Consider the following 24736-nt stretch of genomic DNA (forward strand, 5'->3'; position numbering starts at 1 on the left):
CTCAGCCCTCATTTGCCGCCCTCTGCCTCTTGACTCCCCACACTCGTTCTTTAGATGTATCTTTCTTCACCTTCTCTATTATTGTCTCGTCTCCTTTGTCACTCCTCACCATTTTCCCTATCATCCCGCTTTCCCTATTCTCTCTTTAACTTCTTCCACTGTAAAAAAAAAACAATAATAATAATTTTAAAAAAAAATGGGGACTTGTGGCCTCATTATTTACCTCTCCACATTCCACTTTAAGCCTGCTGATATAAAAAAAATAGAAAGATGAAAAACACAAAAACAGAATAAAAAAATTCCAAGGGACCACAAATGCTGTCTACTGAACTCCTAGGGAACATCCCCCCCACTGAGCGATGCCCCAGAACGAGCAGATCAAACGCCTCTCTCCCTAACTTTCTTTTTTTCCCTTTCTCTATTTTTTTCTCCACCCATCCCTCTATTTTGGTGTTCCTCTTTCATGTTAGGGAATAGTGGCTTAAGTGGCTATATTGGTTTCTGACGGGCCTCTCAAATGAAGCCTGTGTGAGTTGGCTGAGAGGGGAAGTAAATTGGTTGGTTCTGGGGGCTGTGACCCTGGTGGCGACCAATGCTGTGAACTCTTTGATCTGCACCGTTGCAGGATGAGACAGCTAGACAGCCACACACACGCATGCAGGTACACATGCACGCACACACACACATAAAGTGGAGGGGTCATGGGTGGGGAGGGAGATTGAATTGGACGGATGAGTCACACTATTTTCATTCTTGCAACAAGCCTGTTTCGTTACAGTATATTCTGGTTATTGCCTATCATGACATGGGGATTGAGCGAGTGCCCTGAATTATTGATTTTCACATTGAAGGCAAGATTATGAAGGAGAAGATATGTGAAGCTACACCCCCATCTTGTGGCGGCCATGCAATATGGCACCACAGGTTTGACAGGTTTTTATTGAGAGATGTGTCCTTAAACTGAAGCAGAAGTCAGTTGACTGTCTACTACCAACAGCAGCTCAACCATGTCACAATCATGGAGCTGTTTAATCCTTTTATTTATCATCTTCTCAGATCTTCGGGGGCTATAATCAGCCTCGTCTCAGGGTAGTAAGTTGGTGGTCTGTTGATATTCTCTCAGTGGTGTGGGGGCGGTGTTTTGGCAAAGTGGGTGGGGTTATATCCTGCCCGGTTGGCCCTGTCCGGGGGTACCCTCGGACGGGGCCACAGTGTCTGAGGCCTACCTGGCCTGATGATTCCTGGCTGTCCCCGGTCGACCTGGTTGTGCTGCTGCTCCAGTTTCAGACCTGTTCACTGGACCTGCTGTTTGTCTCTCTCTCTTTCTCTTGTTCCTGCTGTCTCGACCTCTGAATGCTCGGCTATGAAAAGCCAACTGACATTTACTCCTGAGGTGCTGACCTGTTGCACACTCTACAACCACTGTGATTAAAATTGTACCCTGCTGGTCATTTATGAACATTTGAACATCTTGAAGAGCAATCGAGCCTTAACAGTCATGTACTCTTATCTCCACCCGGAACAGCCAGAAGAGGACTGGCCACCCCTCAGAGCCTGGTTCCACTTCCTAGGTTTCTGCCTTTCTACTCACTGTGCTTCTACATCTGCATTGCTTGCTGTTTAAACCTCTTAAGGATTAGCACTTCTTTTTTTTTTCAATTGTCGCCTAAAATGACATACCCAAATCTAACTGCCCTGAAGCAAGGATATGCATATTCTTGGTACCATTTGATAGGAAACAGTTTGAGGTTTATGAAAATATGAAAGGAATGTAGTAGAATATGACACAATAGATCTGGTAAAATATTAAACAAAGAAGAATAACCATTTTGTATTTTTTTGTACCATCATCTTTGAAATGCAAGAGAAAGGCCATAATGTGTTATTCCAGCCCAGGTGCAATATATATCTTGGCCACTAGATGGCATCAGTGTATGTGCAAAGTTTTAGACTGATCCAATGAACCATTTAAATTCTGTTCAAAATGTTGTATCAAGACTACCTGTCAGGGTTTTCCTGTGGTGAAGTAGAGGAGGACCAAAACGCAGCATGGTTATATTGACTCATGTTTAATCAAATACGGATAAACATGAACACTACAAAACAATGAACGTGGAAAACCAAAAACAGCCCTATCTGGTGCAAAACACAGAGACAGGAACAATCACCCACAAAACCCAACACAAAACAGGCTACCTAAATATGGTTCCCAATCAGAGACAATGACTAACACCTGCCTCTGATTGAGAACCATATCAGGCCAAACATAGAAATAGACAAACCAGACACACAACATAGAATGCCCACCCAGCTCACGTCCTGACCAACACTAAAACAAGGAAAACACATACGAACGATGGACAGAAAGTGACACTACCAAAAATGCCTAATTTGAGTACCTAATACCTACCCAAATACCTAATTACCTACCTTAAATGCCTAATACCTACCTAATTTGTTTATTAACTTTTCATGTTCAAAATTGTGCACTCAAACAATAGCATGGTATTCTTTCACTGTAACAGTTACTGTAAATTGAACAGTGCAGTTCGATGAACAACAATTTAAGCTCTCTGCCAATATCAGATATGTCTATGTCTTGGGAAATTTTCTTGTTATTTTACAACCTCGTGCTAATCGCATTAGCCTACGTTAGCTCAACCGTCCCGTGAAAGGGACTCCGATCCCGAATACGTTTTTAAGACTGGGTTTCTGTTTAGCACTTTGTGACATCTACTGATGTAAAAAGTGCTTCATAAATACATTTTATTTTATTTTGTCAAAGTCCACCACTATGTCCTCTGTGGGTGTGCCCTTATAGGAGGAAGTATGTGGCTATATTCCAATGATCTACCCTTGCCCCAAACTGGGTGAAGCCAGGGTAGAGAATCTGAAAGAAGCCAGTGTCTTGATTAATGTAGGAAGATGTCTGATGCCTATGATAAAGAAAACCAAGTTCCTCAAATGATCTATATATTCACAGTGTGGGATTAGGTTGTGGCAATATTTTTAGGACATGTCATTATGTCTTTGTTTATCATAACATATTTATATATTTTATAATTATGAATTGCGTGTTCAATAAACTCAACCATTATTGTGTTGTTGATGCCATGACCCTGATGTTGGATCTGCAGGTAAATGGAGCTGTTTCCTTGTGCATATATTTGGCAGATTTACTCAATTGTACCTGTCAAACAAACTATTCCTAATCTGCGCACAACATACTTCCCACTCTCTATTCACTATCTCGCATCCAGTGAAAAACGCTTGTTTATGACAGTGCAAAAACTGTTTATGACAGGGTTTCGGGTAGCGACCTTGGACGAAACCGGTGTTTGGTTGGACGCTGTTGTATCAGGAAGTGTCAAACATCCAATGACAAGCGAATTCTTGTTTCCACTGCGCTGATCCACCGATATATGGTTTATCCAGCAGAAAAGTGAGTAAGGTTAACTTTGCAGATTTTAAACATTCAAAATAGACTATTATTCACCAGAAATTACTCACGGACTATGAAGTGAGAACTTTATTGGTAGGTGAGGGTAAGCACATAGCTGCGTAGAAGTTAGTAGCCTACTCTCCCCTTCTCCAGGACAAATTGAGCGCACAAGGTGCCTCTGTTCTCGAACGCACTCTCTCCCGGACCTGACAGTTTGAAGAACTCGGTCAGAGTAAAATGGACTGGCTGTACCCACGATTTCACAAGGAGTCCCTAGCTCAAATTCTCTGTCGTTTGGGATTGTTCGTGATCTGTATGGTAAGTTCATTATTTTGTTGAATAAAATGATTTGTATCCAGCAGGTGGCTAATTATTTTCGCGCTGGATGCAGTTTTGTAGTAATAAGTAACACATTAGCTATATAAAATCAGTTAAATTATATGGGGCAACCCTCACCAAATAGGCCTAGTCACATATTTATTGAATTAGCCTAGGTGAAATGCGTATGTTTAATTATAAAACATTTTGGCGGATGTTTTGGACGGGGAGGGGGGGGCACTTTAATATTGTTTGAAATGCCAATCATTCCATCTCATACCATGCCGCTTGCAATGAAGCAGGGACAGGAGCTGCAGAGAGAGAGAGAGAGAGAGAGAGAGAGAGAGGATTATAAATTGGCCGCTATCTGTTCCAACTAACCATTCGGCTGTGGCAGTGCAATGATAAGAGGATAGAGGACAGAGAGAGTCACCAAGCTGTATCCCGGACACAGCATTCCAGCATTCTGAGAGGACAGTTATATGGATAATACCTGGCTTTGTTCGCTACCAATGAATGACCGTCAGGGTCAGGACCGTGTCCTAACTCCTTTCACCACTTGTCCTGATGTGACCTCAACTCAGAGATATGTGATATATGTCCCTATAAACACTGATGCAGGGTTAGGTTTTGTTCAGCTCACTAATGGTTAAGATTAGGAGTTGCGGTAGGGTACTGTATCTAATACTAGATATGTGACTAAGGGCAACATGGTTCTTTCTCCCTTTGGGAAAAAGGTATTCTGAGTAAATAAATGTTTTTAAAAAATTGTTACGTCATCATCATTACTACCACCTCAAGGTGCACTGTAAAACATTTCCTGTAATTTTTCAAGGAAATTACAGGCAGTACAGTAGCCAGAAGGTTGCTGTAAATGTACAGTCAATTACTGTACAGTAAATTACCATAGATTTACAGGACTTTTACTGTAACACAAATTTACAGCATAGTACTGGAACACCTGACTACAGTAACATGCTGTATTTCTAGAATTTACAGTACATTACTGGAAGCACAGTGGGTTAGTAAAATGTTGCAGATTTATAGTGCAGGTAGCTCATGCCAACGATAGGCAGTATTTGTGTTACATGTATTTGAAATAGGTATTTCAATACTTCCAATACTTATTTTGTCATTTTGTATGTCACTGGCCTAAAATACATTTTGGTCATTTAGCAGACACTCTTGTCCAGGGCAACTTCCAGTCAGTGCTGTCATCTAAGGGTGCTAAAGAAAACGCATGTCACAGTCATCGCAAGTAAAACAAATCTGTATCCGTTACTGGGAATGTTGTTTTAGTTAAAGGATACATTGGTCTTCAAAATATCCTGCATTTGTAATAACATACCTTTTGGATGTATCTTTGCCCATCTCTGGCTAGTGCAAAGTACGTTACTGTAATATTCACATGAACTTACCACCAGCTTCCTGTAGGTAACTGTAAAATGCAGAGCAATGACTGACATAGTACAAAACTGTGAAATGAGCCTAGTATAATGTATGAAAATAAATGCTGCTGTAATCATGTTGGTATTTTACGGTAATCACATGGGATGAGTGCAAGCAGGTTGGCTGCTAGGTATTTGTATATTACAGCATATTTACTAATATTTGGTGTTTAATAACTTTAAGTTAATAACTAAACAAAGGTTTCCAAACTGGCAGTGATTACAAGGCAAAACAAATCAAAAGGACACTGCTTAACCTTCATGCCGTGTTCCGGTCGAATTGGACCAATTTACAAGTTTTCTCTCTGAAAAATGTAGTTAATTTAATCTGATTGTCATAAGGTTCCATGACTTTGTCCACACAGGGCATCTGAACACACAAAATACATTTCGATGCTTTTCATAAGATTTTGGGTGTTTTATTTAACTTTTGTACACTTGTGGTGTACAAAAATGACGGTATTTGAAATGAACAGGTGAGACTACAATTAGTGTGTAAAATTGAGTTCAGGCACATGCCCATTCATCAGATGGGCACACTTCGTCTCCCAGACCCCCACATGCATGTGTGTTTGAGCGCACACACACACACACCTCACTCCCCTTCTTGGCTTCCATGGCAACCCCAACAGGAACCTTTCCCCAATATAATCTTTCCCCTACGGGAACCACACCTGTTGGTATTCTCACAAACAATTGCAACATCGTTTCAATAATATATATAACTTTTCTCGCAACTCTGATATGTACAGTTTTTTTGAGGCCTTGCTCACAATTCATTCTGTGGCAGCACATGACCAAACGATATACTGAATGTGAGGTTCTTGATCATATCTTTGATCATGACACTGGTAAGGAGGAGAGAGTCCTTGTTATATTTTGACACAAAGTAGTCTGTGATAAATAGCACAATATGTTTCATTTGTTCAAGTCAAAATAATCCATACATTATGCTTTTTTTAAACTCAAAAACTAGTTGTATGAGCTCAGGTCAATGAGGCCTACAGGCCATAAACTGCAAATAGAAATTCAGAACTAGTAATGTTCACAAGAACATAAGTTTATAAAAAGATCTAACACAACATTAGGTGATAATATATGTATTATTATGGATTTATAATCTGCTATAAGGGGGTGGTCATTTTGGACCGGGAACACAGAATTAATGAACATGAAACGAACACAACAGGAGGGTTAATATTCAACCATTATAGGTGTAAGACCCACTGTCACTGTGATCTTTACCCAATATACTGTACTTTAAATCAGTTCAATTGGTACAGAATTCTCACTAACGGGTACAACAAACATAGCCACTTAAAATATGTTAATGAGCCAGCTATTCTTTCCTCTCCCACAACATTTTTCCACAATGCTCCATCCTTTACGAAACACTGCAGTAAATACAGCCTTGCGAAAGTATTCGGCCCCCTTGAACTTTGCGACCTTTTGCCACATTTCAGGCTTCAAACATAAAGATATAAAACTGTATTTTTTGGTGAAGAATCAACAACAAGTGGGACACAATCATGAAGTGGAACAACATTTATTGGATATTTCAAACTTTTTTAACAAATCAAAAACTGAAAAATTGGGCGTGCAAAATTATTCAGCCCTCTTAAGTTAATACTTTGTAGCGCCACCTTTTGCTGCGATTACAGCTGTACGTCGCTTGGGGTATGTCTCTATCAGTTTTGCACATCGAGAGACTGACATTTTTTTCCCATTCCTCCTTGCAAAACAGCTCGAGCTCAGTGAGGTTGGATGGAGAGCATTTGTGAACAGCAGTTTTCAGTTTTTTCCACAGATTCTCGATTGGATTCAGGTCTGGACTTTGACTTGGCCATTCTAACACCTGGATATGTTTATTTTTGAACCATTCCATTGTAGATTTTGCTTTATGTTTTGGATCATTGTCTTGTTGGAAGACAAATCTCCTTCCCAGTCTCAGGTCTTTTGCAGACTCCATCAGGTTTTCTTCCAGAATAGTCCTGTATTTGGCTCCATCCATCTTCCCATCAATTTTAACCATCTTCCCTGTCCCTGCTGAAGAAAAGCAGGCCCAAACCATGATGCTGCCACCACCATGTTTGACAGTGGGGATAGGGTGTTCAGGGTGATGAGCTGTGTTGCTTTTACGCCAAACATAACGTTTTGCATTGTTGCCAAAAAGTTCAATTTCGGTTTCATCTGACCAGCGCACCTTCTTCCACATGTTTGGTGTGTCTCCCAGGTGGCTTGTGGCAAACTTTAAACGACACTTTTTATGGATATCTTTAAGAAATGGCTTTCTTCTTGCCACTCTTCCATAAAGGCCGGATTTGTGCAATATACGACTGATTGTTGTCCTATGGACAGAGTCTCCCACCTCAGCTGTAGATCTCTGCAGTTCATCCAGAGTGATCATGGGCCTCTTGGCTGCATCTCTGATCAGTCTTCTCCTTGTATGAGCTGAAAGTTTAGATGGACGGCCAGGTCTTGGTAGATTTGCAGTGGTCTGATACTCCTTCCATTTCAATATTATCGCTTGCACAGTGCTCCTTGGGATGTTTAAAGCTTGGGAAACCTTTTTGTATCCAAATCCGGCTTTAAACTTCTTCACAACAGTATCTCGGACCTGCCTGGTGTGTTCCTTGTTCTTCATGATGCTCTATGCGCTTTTAACGGACCTCTGAGACTATCACAGTGCAGGTGCATTTATACGGAGACTTGATTACACACAGGTGGATTGTATTTATCATCATTAGTCATTTAGGTCAACATTGGATCATTCAGAGATCCTCACTGAACTTCTGGAGAGAGTTTGCTGCACTGAAAGTAAAGGGGATGAATAATTTTGCACGCCCAATTTTTCAGTTTTTGATTTGTTAAAAAAGTTTGAAATATCCAATAAATGTCGTTCCACTTCATGATTATGTCCCACTTGTTATTGATTCTTCACAAAAAAATACCTTTTTATATCTTTTATGTTTGAATCCTGAAATGTGGCAAAAGGTCGCACAGTTCAAGGGGGCCAAATACTTTCGCAAGGCACTGTATATAGCAAAACAGTATTACAGTACTTTATTGTTAAATTGTATTGTAATACAATTACAGCAATTGCTAACAGTGAATATGTAATTGTATATTACAGTATACCAATTAATATTTACTGTTATATATCACTTGCACTTGTAGAGGCCTTAACAAAAGTTTCTAAACTGGCACTGACTACAGGGCGAAATAGATAATTCTCGCTAATGGGTGCAACAATTATAGCCCCTTTCAAAGCAATCCTCAAAATATGATAATGAGCCTGAGATTTCGCCCCACAACATTTTCCCACAATGCACCATAATTCACAGTATGCTGCTGTAATTCTAAATCAGTGTAGCGGAACAGCACGGGTACTGTAATTTAGAATTACAGTACCCCACAGTGAAATGTTGCTGTAAATTTACAGGAATTTGTTACTGTGTGGGTGACATCTTGCGATTGTATTAAAGTGAATTGTATTGCTGTTCTCCCTTCCATCCTCTTCTCCAGGGAATGGTGTTGACCATGTCCATGTATCCCATGCTGAGGGCCCTGTGTGTCCAGCTCCATTCTGCCTTCACGGGGAGCTACGTACCTGGACACCACTCGGTCCTACTCATCAACTGCCCCAATGAACAGGCAGCCAAGGACATAGGCAGGTAGGCTACCGAACAGCCAGCCTGGTCTCATAGACGAGACATAATATAGTAAATGGAAAAGCAGGGTTCTCAAATTAGTATGATATGTTACGTTTGGTATGGTTACATAAGACAGATGGTTACTTAAACTCTTTAACCTATCTCTGAAACTTAACCCTAACCCCTAGCCTATCTAACATTAGCAAGCTAGCTAACATTAGCACCCACATAGCAATCGTAACATATCCTACGTTTTGCATATTCTTTACATATTGTACATTTTCAAATTCGTAACATATAATACAAATTGTAATTTGTAGCACATTACAAAAAATGGGTGATGGACATCGAAATGGGTGATGGACATCCACATATTAATACATACCATACCAATCGTAACACATCATACTAAACTGAGTTTCTCTGATTTAGATACAGAATTATACAAAATGCTCTGAGACCAGGTTGGGACAGCATACCATTACCACAACAGAATACTACTCTCCAGTGTTGTTGTACTCAAGACCAGTCTCGGTATAGAGCCCAGAGTTTTTCCTGGTGAGGACACTTGGCCAGGAAAAACTCCTAGCCCTATTAATATCACCCATGTGATATATCTGACCACTAACTAGAATATATGCTCGGTAATTAGTATTTCCACAATGCGTCAGTTCTCTCCTATTTGTAGATGACTCATACATTTTTTTTTTAAGGATAAATTAATAAATAAATACTTATTTGGAGCATTCCGGAATACCGAAATATACCACTTCAGACCTAAGCTCTTATTATTGCTTTCTCTTTCTACATTTATGGGAAATAAGTGAGTAAGCTGTGAAAGCCATAAGCCAGTGGAGTACTACTGTGAGTGCAGCCTCCTCTCTCCCTGCATCTGTGGTGCATGTAGATGAGCTATTCTCTGTTTACCGTGTGCCTGCCTGGAGAGAACACTGAGTAGCTTTCAAACAAGCCACGATCTTCTGCCAAAATGTAAATGGCCATCCTCCCTCCTGTCTTCACAGGTTAGAGCAGTCAAATCAAGTAAAATCAAGTTTTTTTGTCATATGCTTCGTCAAACAACTGGTGTAGACTAACAGCGAAAAGCCTATTTATACAAGCCCTTCTAACAATGCAAAGAGAACAAAATTATAACAAGGAATAAATATACAATAAGTAACAATAACTTGGCTATATACATGGAGTAACAGCCAAGTCGATTTACAGGGGTATGAGGTAATTGAGGTAGATATGTACTTATACAGTGCCTTGTAAAAGTATTTTTCCTATTTTGTTGTATGGATGGACATACACTAAATAGTCCAAATTGGTGAAGTGAAAAAAATTACTTGCTCACCCCCTTTGCTATGAAGCCCCTAAATACGATCTGGTGCAGCCAATTACCTTCAGAAGTCACATAATTAGTTTAACCTGTTGCGACGAGCAATCCCGTATCCGGGAGCGTAATTATAGCCTCAAGCTCATTACCATAACGCAATGTTAACTATTCATGAAAATCTCAAATTAAATGAAATAAATATATTGGTTCACAAGCTTAGCCTTTTCTTAACAACACTGTCATCTCAGATTTTCAAAAAATGCTTTTCAACCATAGCTGCACAAGCATTTGTGTAAGAGTATTGAGAGCTAGCATAGCATTAAGCCTAGCATTCAGCAGGCAACATGTTCACAAAAACAAGAAAAGCATTCAAATAAAATAATTTACCTTTTAAGAACTTTGGATGGAAAGCCTTCTCAGAAGAGTGGAGGCTGTTATAGCAGCAAAGGGAGGACCAACTCCATTTTAATGCCAATGATTTTGGAATTACATGTTCGAAGAGCAGGTGTCCACGTACTTTTGGTCATGAGTGTACGTAATGTGCATTCAGAAAGTATTCAGAACCCTTCACTTTTTCCACATTGTGTTACGTTGCAGCCTTATTCTAAAATGGAATAGATTGTTATATTTCCTCATCAATCTACAGACAATAACCCATAATGCCGAAGCAAACATTTTTTTTTAGAAATGTTTGCAAAAATATCACATTTACATAAGTATTCAGACCCTTTGCTCAGTACTTTGTTGAAGCACATTTGGCAACAATTACAGACTTGAGTCTTCTTGGGTATGATGCTAGAAGCTTGGCACACCTGTATTATTCTCTGCAGATCCTCTCAAGCTCTGTCAGGTTGGATGGGGAGCATTGCTGCACAGCTATTTTCACATCTCTCCAGAGATGTTCCATTCGTTTCAAGTCCGTGCTTAGGCTGGGCCACTCAACGACATTCAGAGACCTGTCCCGGAACCACTCCTGCATTGTCTTGGCTGTGTGCTTAGGGTCGTTGTCCTGTTAGAAGGTGAACCTTTGCCACAGTCTAAGGTCCTGAGCGCTCTGGAGCAGGTTCATCTTTCCATCGATCCCGACTTGTCACCCAGTCACTGCTGCTGAAAAACATTCCAACAGCATGATGCTGCCACCAACATGCTTCACCGTAGGCATTCAAGCCAAGGAGTACAATCTTGCTTTCATCAGACCAGAAAATCTTGCTTCTCATGGTCTTAGAGTTCTTTAGGTGCCTTTTGGCAAACTCCAAGTTGGCTGTCATGTGCCTTTTACTGAGGAGTGGCTTCCATCTGGCTTCTCTACCATAAAGGTCTTATTGGTGGAGTACTGCAGAGATGGTTGTCCTTCTGAAAGGTTCTCCCATCTCCACAGACGAACTCTGGAGCTCTGTCAGATTGACCATCGGGTTCTTCGTCACCTCCGTGACCAAGGCCCTTCTCCACCGATTGCTCTGTTTGCCAGGCAGCCAGCTCTAGGAAGAGTCTTAGTGGTTCCAAACTTCTTCCATTTAAGAATGACCTTCAATGCTGCAGACATTTTTTTGTACCCTTCCCCAGATCTGTTCCTCGACACAATCCTGTCTCGAAGATCTACAGACAATTCCTTCGACCTCGTGGCATGTAAATGTAAATGTTTTTGCTCTGACATGCACTGTCAACTGTGGTACATTATATAGACAGGTGTGTGCCTTTCTAAATCATGTCCAATATATTTAATTTACCACAAGTGGACTCCAACCAAGCTGGAGAAACAGACGCCTTACATGTCCTCAACTGGCAGCTTCATTAAATAGTGCCCGCAAAACACCAGTCTCAACGTCAACAGTGAAGAGGCGACTCCGGGATGCTCTTGGCAGAGTTGCAAAGAAAAAGTACATATCTCAGACTGGCAATAAAAAGAAAAATATTAAGATGGGCAAAATAACACAGACACTGGACAGAGGAACTCTGCCTAGAAGGCCAGCATCCCAGTCGCCTCTTCACTGTTGACTTTGAGACTGGTGTTTTGCAGGTACTATTTAATGAAGCTGCCAGTTGAGGACTTGTGAGGCATCTGTTTCTCAAACTAGACACTCCAATGTACCTGTCCTCTTGCTCAGTTGTGCACCGGGGCCTACCACTCCTCGTTCTATTCTGGTTAGAGTCAGTTTGCGCTGTTCTGTGAAGGGAGTAGTACACAGCGTTGTAAAAGATCTTCAGTTTCTTGGCAATTTCTCGCATGGAATAGCCTTCATTTCTCATAACAAGAACAGACTGACGAGTTTCAGAAGAAAGTTATTTGTTTACGGACATTTTGAGCCTATAATCGAACCCACAAATGCTGATGCTCCAGATACTCAACTAGTCTAAAGAAGGCCAGTTTTATTGCTTCTTTAATTAGCACAACAGTTTTCAGCTGTGCTAACATAATTGCAAAATGGTTTTCTAATGATCAATTAGTCTTTTAAAATCATACATTTGGATTGCTAACACATCGTGCCATTGGAACACAGGAGTGTTGGTTGCTGATAATGGGCCTCTGTATGCCTATGTAGATATTCCATTTAAAAATCTTCCGTTTCCATCTACAATTGTCATTTACGACATTAACAATGTCTTCACTATATTTCTGGTCAATTTGATGTTATTTTAATGGACAAAAACAAGGACAATTCTAAGTGACCCCAAAGTTTTGACGGGTAGTGTACATGTAAATGAATCGATACATTCTAGTATGGTAACATGAATAAGTATATTTCAAGCTAGAATCCAACAGCTGGAAATAATCCTGGAACCCCTGTGGTTAGGCTGAATCCTGTCTCTGTTAAAAAGTGCTGGTTTCTTCCACAGCAAATCAAAGTTGTCACACAAAGTTGCAAAGTTTCATCAGGTACTTGTTGATGAGTCGGCTGAAACGTTCCAAACCCCTTCGGTATCACGGGAGGGGAACAGAGATTATTATTATATTCCCTGTGCTAGCGAGCATGTTTAAAACATGTTTGTAGTCCTCCCTCAGATCACCTAAAACCAAGGTCGTTAAACCTATGTGAGTGATGATGGTCTCAATGTTAGAGTAGTTGGCCAGAACCGTGGGCGGGAGGGAGTTGATGTCATGGACACAGGCTCCTTGGTGACAGTGGACCTTGGTCGGTCCACAGATCATAGGCAGGCCAAAATCTCTCACCATCAAGCTGCCCACCATGATGTTGGTCGTGATGGAATCCGATGGGGAAGCAACCTGTTGAACTGTGGTTGCCATGGCCGTGAGGGAGGTGCCACTGGGCGGCCGCCGGCTGTTGGGAAACATCCAGGATCCGTGCTGACTCCCGGGGCTGGTAGGTCCGGCACCAAGGGGGGCAAACCAGTTTGATAACTGGATTGTATCTTCTTGGATAGATGAAGGGTGCCCAGACTGCCTCCCCAATCTCTTACGCCTTGTGAGTGTCCAGTCTCCCATGGGCCACGGAGTTGAGTTTAACGTCTGTCTGTTGGATTGGGACAGATGACGTCTGTTTCTATATGAATATTACTTTCATTTCCATTCTCCTGAACATACCCCAGGTGTAGATAATCAAGTATACCCAAGCAACCAACCAATGATATTGTGTACAGATAAGTATAAATAAGCTTTGACACTATGCAGCACAGCAAATTCTCCACTGTTGAAATAAAACAAATTAACACTGACATATAGACACCGGAACAGTGTTAAATTAATACACTGCTTAGTCTAAAGCCGTATTCAAATATTTCCCACCGTGCCTTGCCTTTCGGTTAAATTGTGGAGTTACCACCCATGACTGTATTTGTTATGGGTTCATCCATTTTCTGTCCGATGGATTTCACGGATCTGTGAGATCCAAAGTGAATAAAATACAAAATACATATATTTCCCAAGGCCTTATTTTAAGGACCTAGTTTTACCCTAATACAGGGAGGGACCTGAAACTCATGCACATTTTCTGCCCAGTTCTGGTGTGGAGTGCAATAGGGATTGCATCACCTGTGGATCTGTTAGTGAGATATGCGAATTGGAATGGGGTCACGGGTGTCTGGGATGATGGTGTTGATGTGGAGCCATGACCAGGCTTTCAAAGCATTTCATGGCTACAGACGTGAGCGCTATGAGGTAGTCATTTTAGAGTGGTTACTTTGGCATTTTTGGGATGTTGGGATGTCCATGGCTTCTGTGTGAGATATGTACCTACTGTCACTGTGGGGACGACGTCGTCAATGCACTTATTAAGGAAGGCGGTGACTGATGTGGTCAACGCCTCTGTTTTTGGATGAATCCCGGGAACATATTGCAGACTGTGCTATGAAACAGTCCTGTAGCTTTGCATCCACTTCATAGAGGCACATCCGTATTGAGCGCATCACTGGTACTTCTTGTTAGAGGGCGAGAGAAAAAAAAAGGTGATCTAGAGTTTTATCTCCTCTAGTTGCGCAGCTGGCATGTTGGTAAAAAAAAAAATGAGGTGAGACAGATTTCAGTTTGCAGGAGCATTGAGGAAATGTTCTCAATTGTTTTCAAAATTAGAAACAACATATCCTGAAAATAACCAGATCATATCCATAAGTGTTTTAATTGATGTCTCTCTCCTCCTTCCCACTCTCGTCCACAGAGCCCTTATGGAGAGGAGGATGGCAGCATGCATCAATATTCTGCCCAGGACTTCTACGATGTAAGTTCTGTCTGGCTAGCTGGCACACATGCACTTCTTGAGTATGGGTACCCGTTGCTAAGGAAATCACTATTGTGGTTACTTGACTGAATGTAAATGACTCACATTACCACAAGAGAGTGAGAAAGTTTCAATCTAAAGTGTGTAAGCCTGTAAATGCATTGGCCATGAATAAGAAAGTGTGTTCTGTTCTCATAGAGGCTTGTCAATGTTTTACCAGCTACTCAACAAGGTACTACTGGATTTACACCTTCAGGAAACAGAACAGCAGTGACCTGCTACTAAAATAGTTACTTATCTACAAGTTGAATGCACAATGTCATTGAGCCACCAAAAGACGGTCAGAGTGCAATGAATGGCATTTTATTTTACCAGGCAAGTCAGTTAAGAACAAATTCATTTTTTCAATGATGGCCTAGGAACAGTGGTTTAACTGCCTTGTTCAGGGGCAGAGTGACAGATTTTTACCTTGTCAGCTCAGGGATTCGATCTTGCAACATTTCGGGTTACAAGTCCAATGCTCTAACCACTAGGCTACCTGCTGGGTATCGCCATAAACTCTCCTTTAACCTGTTGCGATGAGCAATCCCGTATCCGGGATCCTATTTATAGCCTCAAGCTCATTACCATAACGCAACGTTAACTATTCATGAAAATCGCAAATGAAATGACGTAAATATATTAGCTCTCAAGCTTAGCCTTTTGTTAACAACACTGTCATCTCAGATTTTCAAAATATGCTTTTGAACCATAGCTAAACAAGCATTTGTGTAAGAGTATTGTTAGCCTAGCATAGCATTAAGCCGAGCATTCAGCATGCAACATTTTCACAAAAACAAAAAAGAAAAGCATTCAAATAAAATCATTTAAATTTGAAGAACTTCAGATGTTTTCAATGAGGAGACTCTCAGTTAGATAGCAAATGTTCAGTTTTTCCAAAAATATTATCTGTGTAGGACAAATCGCTCCGTTTTGTTCATCACGTTTGGGTAAGAAAAAGCCCGAAAATTAAGTCATTACAACGCAAACTGTTTTCCAAATTAACTCCATAATATCGACAGAAACATGGCAAACGTTGTTTAGAATCAATCCTCAAGGTGTTTTTCACATATCTATCGATGATAAATCATTCGTGGCAGTTGACGTTCTCCTCTGAAGAAAATGGAACGCGCATGGATCTGGAGATTACGCAATAATTTTGACGGAGGACACCGGGCGGACACCTGGTAAATGTAGTCTCTTATGGTCAATCTTCCAATGATATGCCTACAAATACATCACAATGCTGCAGACACCTTGGGGAAACGACAGAAAGTGCAGGCTCATTCCTGGCGCATTCACAGCCATATAAGGAGACATTGGAACACTGGGCATTCAAAATCTGGACCATTTCCTGTATTAAATTTCATCTTGGTTTCGCCTATAGCATTAGTTCTGGGGCACTCACAGATGATATCTTTGCAGTTTTGGAAACGTCAGAGTGTTTTCTTTCCAAAGCTGTCAATTACATGCATAGCCGAGCATCTTTTCGTGACAAAATATCTTGTTTAAAACGGGAACGTTTTTTATCCAAAAATTAAAAGAGCGCCCCCTATCTCGAAGAAGTTAACTCAGTATTCAACTGATTGATACATAACTATTTTAGTAGCAGGTCAGGTTGTTCTATTTCCTGAAAGTGTAACTTCAGTAACACCTCGTTAAGTAGCTGTTTAAACATTGACAAGGCTCTATGAGAACAGAACATACATTCTTATCCATGGCCTAAGATAAGAGAAAGCTAGATGGAGTAAGATATAGCAACAGCCACCAGGCCAGAAACAAGTGCCAAACCCTCAACTTAGCAGGCCATTGTGTGACTTGTGTCACTGTAGAGAAACTGTGGATATTGGCCAGCTGTCAGTCAAAGTGGCTGTGTCTGTTACTGAATGTCCTGCTTGACTCGAGACTAACTTTTTGTGCAACCATGAGTGAGAGTGTTTTATTCCAGTTCATCTCATGTGTTGTGTTATGAAATTACATTATCTATGACTATGGGCAAAGATGGTCTCTTGTGAAAGAGTCACGTGTGGCCTTGTGTCAGTCAGTGGTTCTCAATTCTCTCCTCAGGGACCCCCAGCTGTTCCAGATGTAATTCACTTCATTCAATGTGTCAATTAACACAATAATAACATGTGTGGTCTACAACCTTTGTCCTCCCCTAATGGAGAAAAACATGGTCTGCTGGTAATTTCTGAAAGTTGGGTTTTATTCGGAATGGCAGACAAGGGCTGTCCCAGGATGTCTGACCCTAACTGGGCTCAGGGGCAGTCCTCTGATTTAGTTCAAATCCAATTGGGAATTGTAATTTTCTTCATTAAACAGTCCACAATGATATTACACCATTATACAAACAGTAGCATACTCACTCATTCATTTTATACAACAATTAGATGTAAACCTCATATCTGAGGCTATTATATAAACAGTGTTATGGTAATGTGGCCACACCGTCTCTCTTGAGCTTCCCAAGTTGTGACAAACGCACCAGTTCGTAGCTGGATTCTTCACCGGTCTTTTACACTTTCTCTGGAACATGAAATTTGTTCGTACCTCAAGTTCTGTGAGGTGGAAGGATTTCCTTTGTCCTCTGTGAAAGTTTACCCTCTAATACTGTGTGGCCATGAGGCAGGGTCTTCTCAGGAATTTACGACCTCTGACCACAGCAGCCTAGTTGAAGGAGGAAAGGGGGGCGGCAGGGAGGGGGGGATGGGGTTGCTATACTCAGAGACCAACGTCATGACAGAACCATAAAAAAAGGGTTCTATATAGCCCCACAAAAGGTAATCATAGTGGAACCCATTTTTGGTCCTTTTTAGAAAAAATGTATAGTTCTTGATAGCACCAAAAAGGGTTACTCTGTGGTTACAAGCAGGGCATAACAGACTTTTTAGTCCAGGAAGATGGCAGCAACTCAGATTTTTTTACAACCCAAAATATTTTTTCTCCTGCTAATATTACACCAACAACCCCAAAATGTATGAGCACGCTTTGTAATGTTTATAAAACAATAAATGTATTACTAGTAAGAAGTAATGTGCAATATTGTTTAATTTATTTACATTTTTGTGACCTAATTATTTTAACCAAAATATCACAGATGAGACAAAAATGTTAATCTGCCAGTGTAAGGGCGGAAGGATACCGTGGTTGCGTGACCAGAGACATGTTTGTGCCTGTGAGATTGAGTTTGACAAGTAGAAACATTGTCTTTTCTTCCCGAGCAGTTGAAACTCAAACTTAGGAAAAAAAAACTTAGCTTGTGATGAAAAACATTTAAATAGCCAAGAAACACAAGGACAAAGTCTCACTTCAGTAGACTTTCACTTCAAGTAAATTAGACCAACTTTTATGCCTGTGCTCAGCGCTTCTAAAAATTCATCTTTTACTCAGCTCTTTATGTGTGCACAGCCAGCCCCCTGCAAGGCAGTGTTGCAGTGCGAGGTGGAATAGGTTAAAGGTTATTTAACCAGCTATGAAACAAAACGTCAGAAATACTTTGAAAACAGCTCCTGCAGCATTTATTTGACTATTTATGATAATACTTGACTATTGTTATTAACAAATATGAGTGAAATGCTCGCGCTGGGGGGCCCTGACAACCCGCTAATGTGGCTGGTGAAATTAACATCTGAAAGGCACTGCATGGTCATTCCGATCGCTGGATTTGCCGTGCAGCGTTTACAGTGATATGATTGACCGGCTCAAATCAGTCTTATGTAGCAAAATTTGAAAGATGATAAACTCACTTTTGAGAAAAGGGCCTTTGAATGTTTCGGTACCTCCTGGAGAGCTCTCCTTTGTCTACACCCATTCATCATTGTTCGCACTCTCTTAAGCCTTACCCCCACCTATCTCTTTAAGGATTCACATGTGAGGTCATGTGCTAAACAAGAACAAGACTAAAAGTGGTATTAGCCTACAGGGAAAAGGAAAAATTCCAGGTAAACAGAAAGTGTCCAGATGAAAATATTTCAGAAATATTAGGTGATGCTAGCACAGACACCGTTGTCTAAATTGATGGGTCATGTGAAAGAAATGCTATAACCGCCAGCCACATCCAGTGGTGGAAAATGTACTAAATTGTCATACTTGAGTAAATGTAATGATAGAAACCTTCAAAGTAAAATACTTGATTAAAAGTATTTGGTATAAAAAGTATAAATAATTTAAAATTCCTTATATTAAACCAGACAGACCATTTTTTTATTTACAGATAGCCAGGGGCACACTTCAACATAATTTACAAACGAAGCATTTGTGTTTAGTGTGTCTGCCAGATCAAATCAGTAGGGATGACCAGGGATGTTCCCTTGATAAGTAGTGAAGTAAAAGATTCCAAAAATATAAATAGCAAAGTAATGCACAGATAACCCCCCCCAAATACTTATAGTACTTTAAAGTATTTTCTGAGGCAACCTTTGTCAGCCTCAGAAAGCCTGCCCTCTCAACAATTTGAAATGGCATCATGTCCTTTGCAATGTAATATGAAAAGGACTGCAGTGAGGTCTTGAGCATTTTTTTGACGTGGGTGCATAAGCAGCCTGCCTTTTTAAATGCTTGCCCGAGTGTCTGTGTCACAACTGTAGATGAGGGACCAGTAGCATCACTGGGTTTGCCTGCTGCACGCCCACTCTGTAAACAAGGGAATAGCAAATGTATTATTATTACTAGTATTGTTACTTTATGATTATTATTCACTTACACACAGTCTATCTTCGGTGTTGCATTTGAGTATATGCAATGACCCAATGGACAATTTACATAAACACAAATGAGTCTTAAGACCGTGATAGTAATTGTAATGAGCCCAACAATTGACATAAATACAGGAGTCTTGTATAGTGTTTCTCCTGTTGGAACACTTTTACAACCAAGTCGACGTCTGCCGGATTTTAAATTAACAAAATATGTTGGCGGGTGACTAAACTACCTAACGTGTTATCGTGTGCAATGGGCAAATAGAGTCTGCAGACACACGATGCATACAACAGCAGAACAACATGTATTGTTTTTACAAGAGTAAATAACACTGAAAGATTCAGTTTACATTATTGACCTTCTATTAGCGAGTTAGACTAACCTTAACATTTTTCCCCATTCCGAAGTCCCCACATCATGCATTGAGCTAAAAGTTAACTTACCTTGCATTCGCTATCAAAGTAGTGGGTGGTGGTCACCAAGATGACTCAAAAGATTTTAAATGTTGCCCCCTTTCGCATCAATTTTTTGTTGTTGCATGTTCTGCAGACAGGGTGACCATCTTCGATTAAGTTTCCCCCAGCACTCTTATGAACCCCAAAATACGAACACACTTCAGATTTGGTCCTCTTAGAAGGCTTAAAAATCTTCTGTGCCCTATCACTGCCTTCTGCCATGTTTTCACACAAAACAACAAAACCCACGTTGCATGCTGCGCCTGCGTCAGACTGTTGCTAACTTTGGTTGATGCTGGACCGTATTTACAGTGAGTTTTTCAAACCGTGGTAATCAAACATGGTTTTAATGATAATTAATATTTGAAATGGTAATACTAATCTTCGGGAATTTTACCGTGGTTTATCGTGAAACCGGTAACCGTTTCATCCATACGTTACACACATTTCATACACGTAAGTTAATGTTAGCTAGCAAGCCAGCCACCGCTAATGTTAAGCTAATTTAGACATGTAATGTTAACTTTAGCTAGCTAGCTAATTTTTTTTACTTGAATCCGAGTCCATAAAGTAACGTTACTAGCAATACAAACCGATTGTCATAGCTAGCTAAAGTTAACCAAATAGTTTCAATGTTAGCTAGTTAGCTAGCTATAAAGTACACGTAAATTAATCTACAATGTCTTCTTCAATGAAATTGTTTGTACCTAAATCAGGGAATGCTTTTAACCTACATTTCTCATCTGATTCATTTTCATAATCAAAGAGTCAGCATGCCACAACCAGAAATTAGTCCACAACTTTTTCCCGTTGACCTTTGTCAATAGCGCCCGATAAATGCAGGGCAGCAAAGTTATTGAGAGCAGTAGCAACATATTTGCAGTTCTCCATGGCTAACATTATATATTTTTAAAAAACTGCAGTAGAAAGCAATTTCTACACATAATGACCAGCTAATTTTATAGACTCAAGATGCTACACCGCAGACCAATCTGAAACTAATTTCTCTGAATGTCCAGCCGACTCAGTTTCTCAGCCAATCATGGCTAGTGGGAAGTTTCCTGACTTTTTCTTTGGCTAATCCCACAGGGCTTGTAATTTAACAACTTTATTCATATTTACAGATGACATAAAAGTTTGTTATCGAGAAGACAATTCTGCCAAAAAAACGCATATTGATAAAAAAATATTTTTTACGTTCAAACGTCTCTCCTGGCTAGTTTCCTGAATCGGGTCACATATGTCCACTGCTGTCCAAGTCAGTGCATTCATACTTCTTGCGGTTCGCAGCTCAGAGCTGTTGTGAGGGTAGTTGTCAAGGAAGTGAGTTTGTGTTTATGCAGGATCTGTGGAGCCCTCCGCATTGTTACCAAATATGAGAGGTGCATGGCGATGCGGTACAAAGCTCATTTTGGCCTTTGATTGCCTTGATGCTCTTCATTTGCGTCAAATTTTATTGTATTTTTAAATCATTTGTACCTTGTCTGCTTGGGGGTTTGAACTTGCAACCTTCCGGTTCATAGTCCAGCGCTCTAACCACTAGGCTACCCTGCCACCCTAGCACCTCCAACCACATTTTCGGATCAAGCATGAATTGTCAAAATCTACCTGCATTTGGCAGGTGGTGGATGTTCATTTCTAGGTCCTGGTTGCAAGCCAAAGAACCTCTATCTGGTACTATTTAGAACCATTATATTTGTGTGCATTTTTTTTTATCTATTTTTTTATTTAACCTTTATTTAATTAGGCAAGTCAGTTAAGAACAAATTATTCTTTACAACGAAGGCCTACCCCGGCAAAACCCGGACTACGCTGGGCCTATTGTGTGCTGCCCTATGGGACTCTTTATCATGGCCGGATGTGATGCACTACACAGAAGTATACTTTTCACTGTGTGTGTACAATTTCCTACTGCATGTCCCAAAGTTGTTGTTTTTTGTCCATAGGTATTACTGGAAAGGAGAGGTTCAAGAAGCGACAGAAATTCTGATGGTGAGGTTATTTGGCAGTGCTTTTAAGTCTCTGGCCAGTCATTCAGAATTACGCTGTGAGTTGAAACCAACTTTCCAGAGTGATAACAGGGACTTTTCTGCATTGTAGTTTGTGAAGACAAGGACCTCTAAGATTCAGAGGGTCACAGACTTTGTCAAGTAAGTTACATTTTGGTTCCTTTAGAAATCATCCCAAGCAGTTACATGTCAGGTAAATCCAAAGCATTTCTGGGTCCAGGGCAACAGTACTTCCGGTCTCAGGAAGGCAGTAGGGATGCTAATTTGCCTAATGTCTATGTTGTTCCTTCCCTCCAACCCAGATCTGTCCATCCCTATGAGACTCCAGAGGTGCTGAGTTTTCCAGTTGAGGACGGGAGCCTGCCATATATGAAATGGATGGACGAGGCCGTTCCTGACGACTGACGAATGAGGGAGCATAATATCCCCAATGGACTGTGATCTTATTGGATGTGAATCTCCAATCGGTTGATTAACAGGAAAGTTAGGCCACAGGGATTGGCTAGGAACCAGGAAGCTTTGGATTAGATCGAGGGGTCCAAAGTTTAACTCATGCTTTTGAACTCTCAATCCACAGATGATAACGGATTAGCTCCCACCAGAGGGGCATACAGTGCCTTGCAAAAGTATTCATCCCCCTTGGCGTTTTTCCTATTTTGTTGCATTACAACATGTAATTTAAACTGATTTTTATTTGGATTTCATGTAATGGACATACACAAAATAGTTAAAATTGCTGAAGTGAAATGAAAAAAAATTACTTGTTTAAAAAAAATATAAAAAAAATGGAAAAGTCGTGCATGCATATTGTCACGTCCTTACCTTAATTCCTTTTTTTAATGTCTCTATTTTAGGTTGGTCAGGGTGTGAGTTGGGTTGGGCATTCCATGTTTTGTTCTATGTTTGTATTTCTATGTGTTTGGCCTGGTATGGTTCCCAATCAGAGGCAGCTGTCAATCGTTGTCTCTGATTGAGAACCATACTTAGGCAGCCTGTTTTCTCCCTTGAGTTGTGGGTAGTTGTTTTCCGTCTCTGTACCAGACAGGACTGTTTTGTTTGTTCCGTTTTGTTATTTTTGTTCTAGTGTTCAGTGTAATTAAAAGATAATGAACACGTACGACGCTGCACCTTGGTCCTCTCCTTCTTCCACCAACGACAACCGTTACACATATGTGTTCACCCCCTTTGCTATGAAGCCCCTAAATAAGATCTGGTGCAGCCAATTACCTTCAGAATTAACATAATTTGTTAAATAAAGTCCACCTGTGTGCAATCTAAGTGTCACATGATCTCAGTATATGAACACCTGTTCTGAAAGACCCCAGATTCTGCAATACCACCAAGCAAGTGGCACCATGAAGACCAAGGATCTCTCCAAACAGGTCAGGGACAAAGTTGTGGAGAAGTACAGATCAGGGTTGGGTTATAAAAAATATCCAGAACTGTGAAACTCCCACGGAGCACCATTAAATCCATTGCAAAAAAAATGGAAAGAATATGGCACCACAACAAACCTGCCAAGAGGGCCACCCGCCAAAAAGCACGGACCAGGCAAAGAGGGCAATAATCAGAGAGACAACAAAGAGACCAAAGACAACGCTGAAGGACTTGCAAAGCTCCAGAGCAGAGATTGGAGTATCTGTCCATAGGACCACTTTAAGCCATACACTCCACAAAGCTGGGCTTTATGGAAGATTGACCAGAAAAAAAATAAGCAAACATGTTTGGTGTTTGCAAAAAGGGAGAGAGACTCCCCAAGTATATGGAAGATGGTACTCTGGTTAGATTAGACTAAAATGTTGCTTTTTGGCCACCAGGGAAAAAATGGCTGGCGCAAAACCAACACCTCTCATCAACCCAAGACACCATCCCCACAGTGAAGCATGGTGGCCATCTCATGCTGTGGGATGTTTTTCCTCGGCAGGGACTGGGAAACTGGTCAGAATTGAAGTAATGATGGATGGTGCTAAATACAGTGAAATTCTTGAGGGAAATGTGTTTGTCTTCCAGAGATTTGAGACAGGGACAGAGGTTAAACTTCCAGCACGACAATGACCCTAAGCATACTGACAAAGCAACACTCAAGTGGTTTAAGGGGAAACATTTAAATGTCTTGGATTGGCCTAGACCTCATTCCAATTGAGAATCTGTGGTATGACTTAAAGATTGCGGTACACCAGCGGAACCCATCCAACTTGAAGGAGCTGGAGCAGTTTTGCCTTGAAGAATGGGCAAAAATCCCAGTGGCTAGATGTTCCAAGTTTATAGAGACATACCCCAAGAGACTTGCAGCTGTAATTGCTGCAAAAGGTGGCTCTACAAAGTATTGACTTTGGGGGGGGTGAATAGTTATGCACGCTCAAGTTTTCAGTTTTTTATTTCTTGATTCTTTCACAATAAAAAAAAATATTTTGCACCTTCAAAGTGGTAGATATGTTGTATAAATCAAATGACACAAACCCCCCAAAATAATCTATTTTAATTCCAGGTTGTAAGGCAACAAAATAGGAAAAATGTCAAGTGGGGTGAATACTTTCACAAGCCACTGTACTACAAAGCATGATCAATGAGTTAGCCAGCTAACATTGATGAACAACCAGAAATAGCCTTATTTTTGTGTAATTAATTTAAGAAAGCTACATGTAAACATGTTTTACGTTGTTGAGTC

General features: G+C 40.6%; 1 protein-coding gene across 1 annotated transcript; it reads left to right on the top strand.

The window, feature by feature from the left end:
• The first annotated feature begins 3307 nt into the window (after positions 1–3307).
• On the top strand, positions 3308–23193 carry LOC118385409 (protein CutA homolog). Its single transcript, XM_035772533.2, has 7 exons — positions 3308–3442; positions 3596–3760; positions 8734–8882; positions 14808–14867; positions 22006–22051; positions 22160–22209; positions 22371–23193. Exons 2-7 carry the CDS (start codon positions 3680–3682, stop codon positions 22471–22473), a joined length of 489 nt encoding a protein of 162 aa, XP_035628426.1. The 5' UTR covers positions 3308–3442; positions 3596–3679; the 3' UTR covers positions 22474–23193.
• Positions 23194–24736: the final 1543 nt, after the last annotated feature.

The sequence above is a fragment of the Oncorhynchus keta genome, chromosome 6 (assembly GCF_023373465.1).
Source record: "Oncorhynchus keta strain PuntledgeMale-10-30-2019 chromosome 6, Oket_V2, whole genome shotgun sequence".
Taxonomy (NCBI): domain Eukaryota; kingdom Metazoa; phylum Chordata; class Actinopteri; order Salmoniformes; family Salmonidae; genus Oncorhynchus; species Oncorhynchus keta.

Coding starts and splice junctions, on each gene's coding strand:
- LOC118385409 (XM_035772533.2), top strand. CDS start 3,680: ATGGACTGGCTGTACCCACGATTTCACAAGGAGTCCCTAGCTCAAATT. Junction 8,883..14,807: donor GCAGCCAAGGACATAGGCAG/GTAGGCTACCGA, acceptor TCTCGTCCACAG/AGCCCTTATGGAGAGGAGGA. Junction 22,210..22,370: donor AGGGTCACAGACTTTGTCAA/GTAAGTTACATT, acceptor CCTCCAACCCAG/ATCTGTCCATCCCTATGAGA.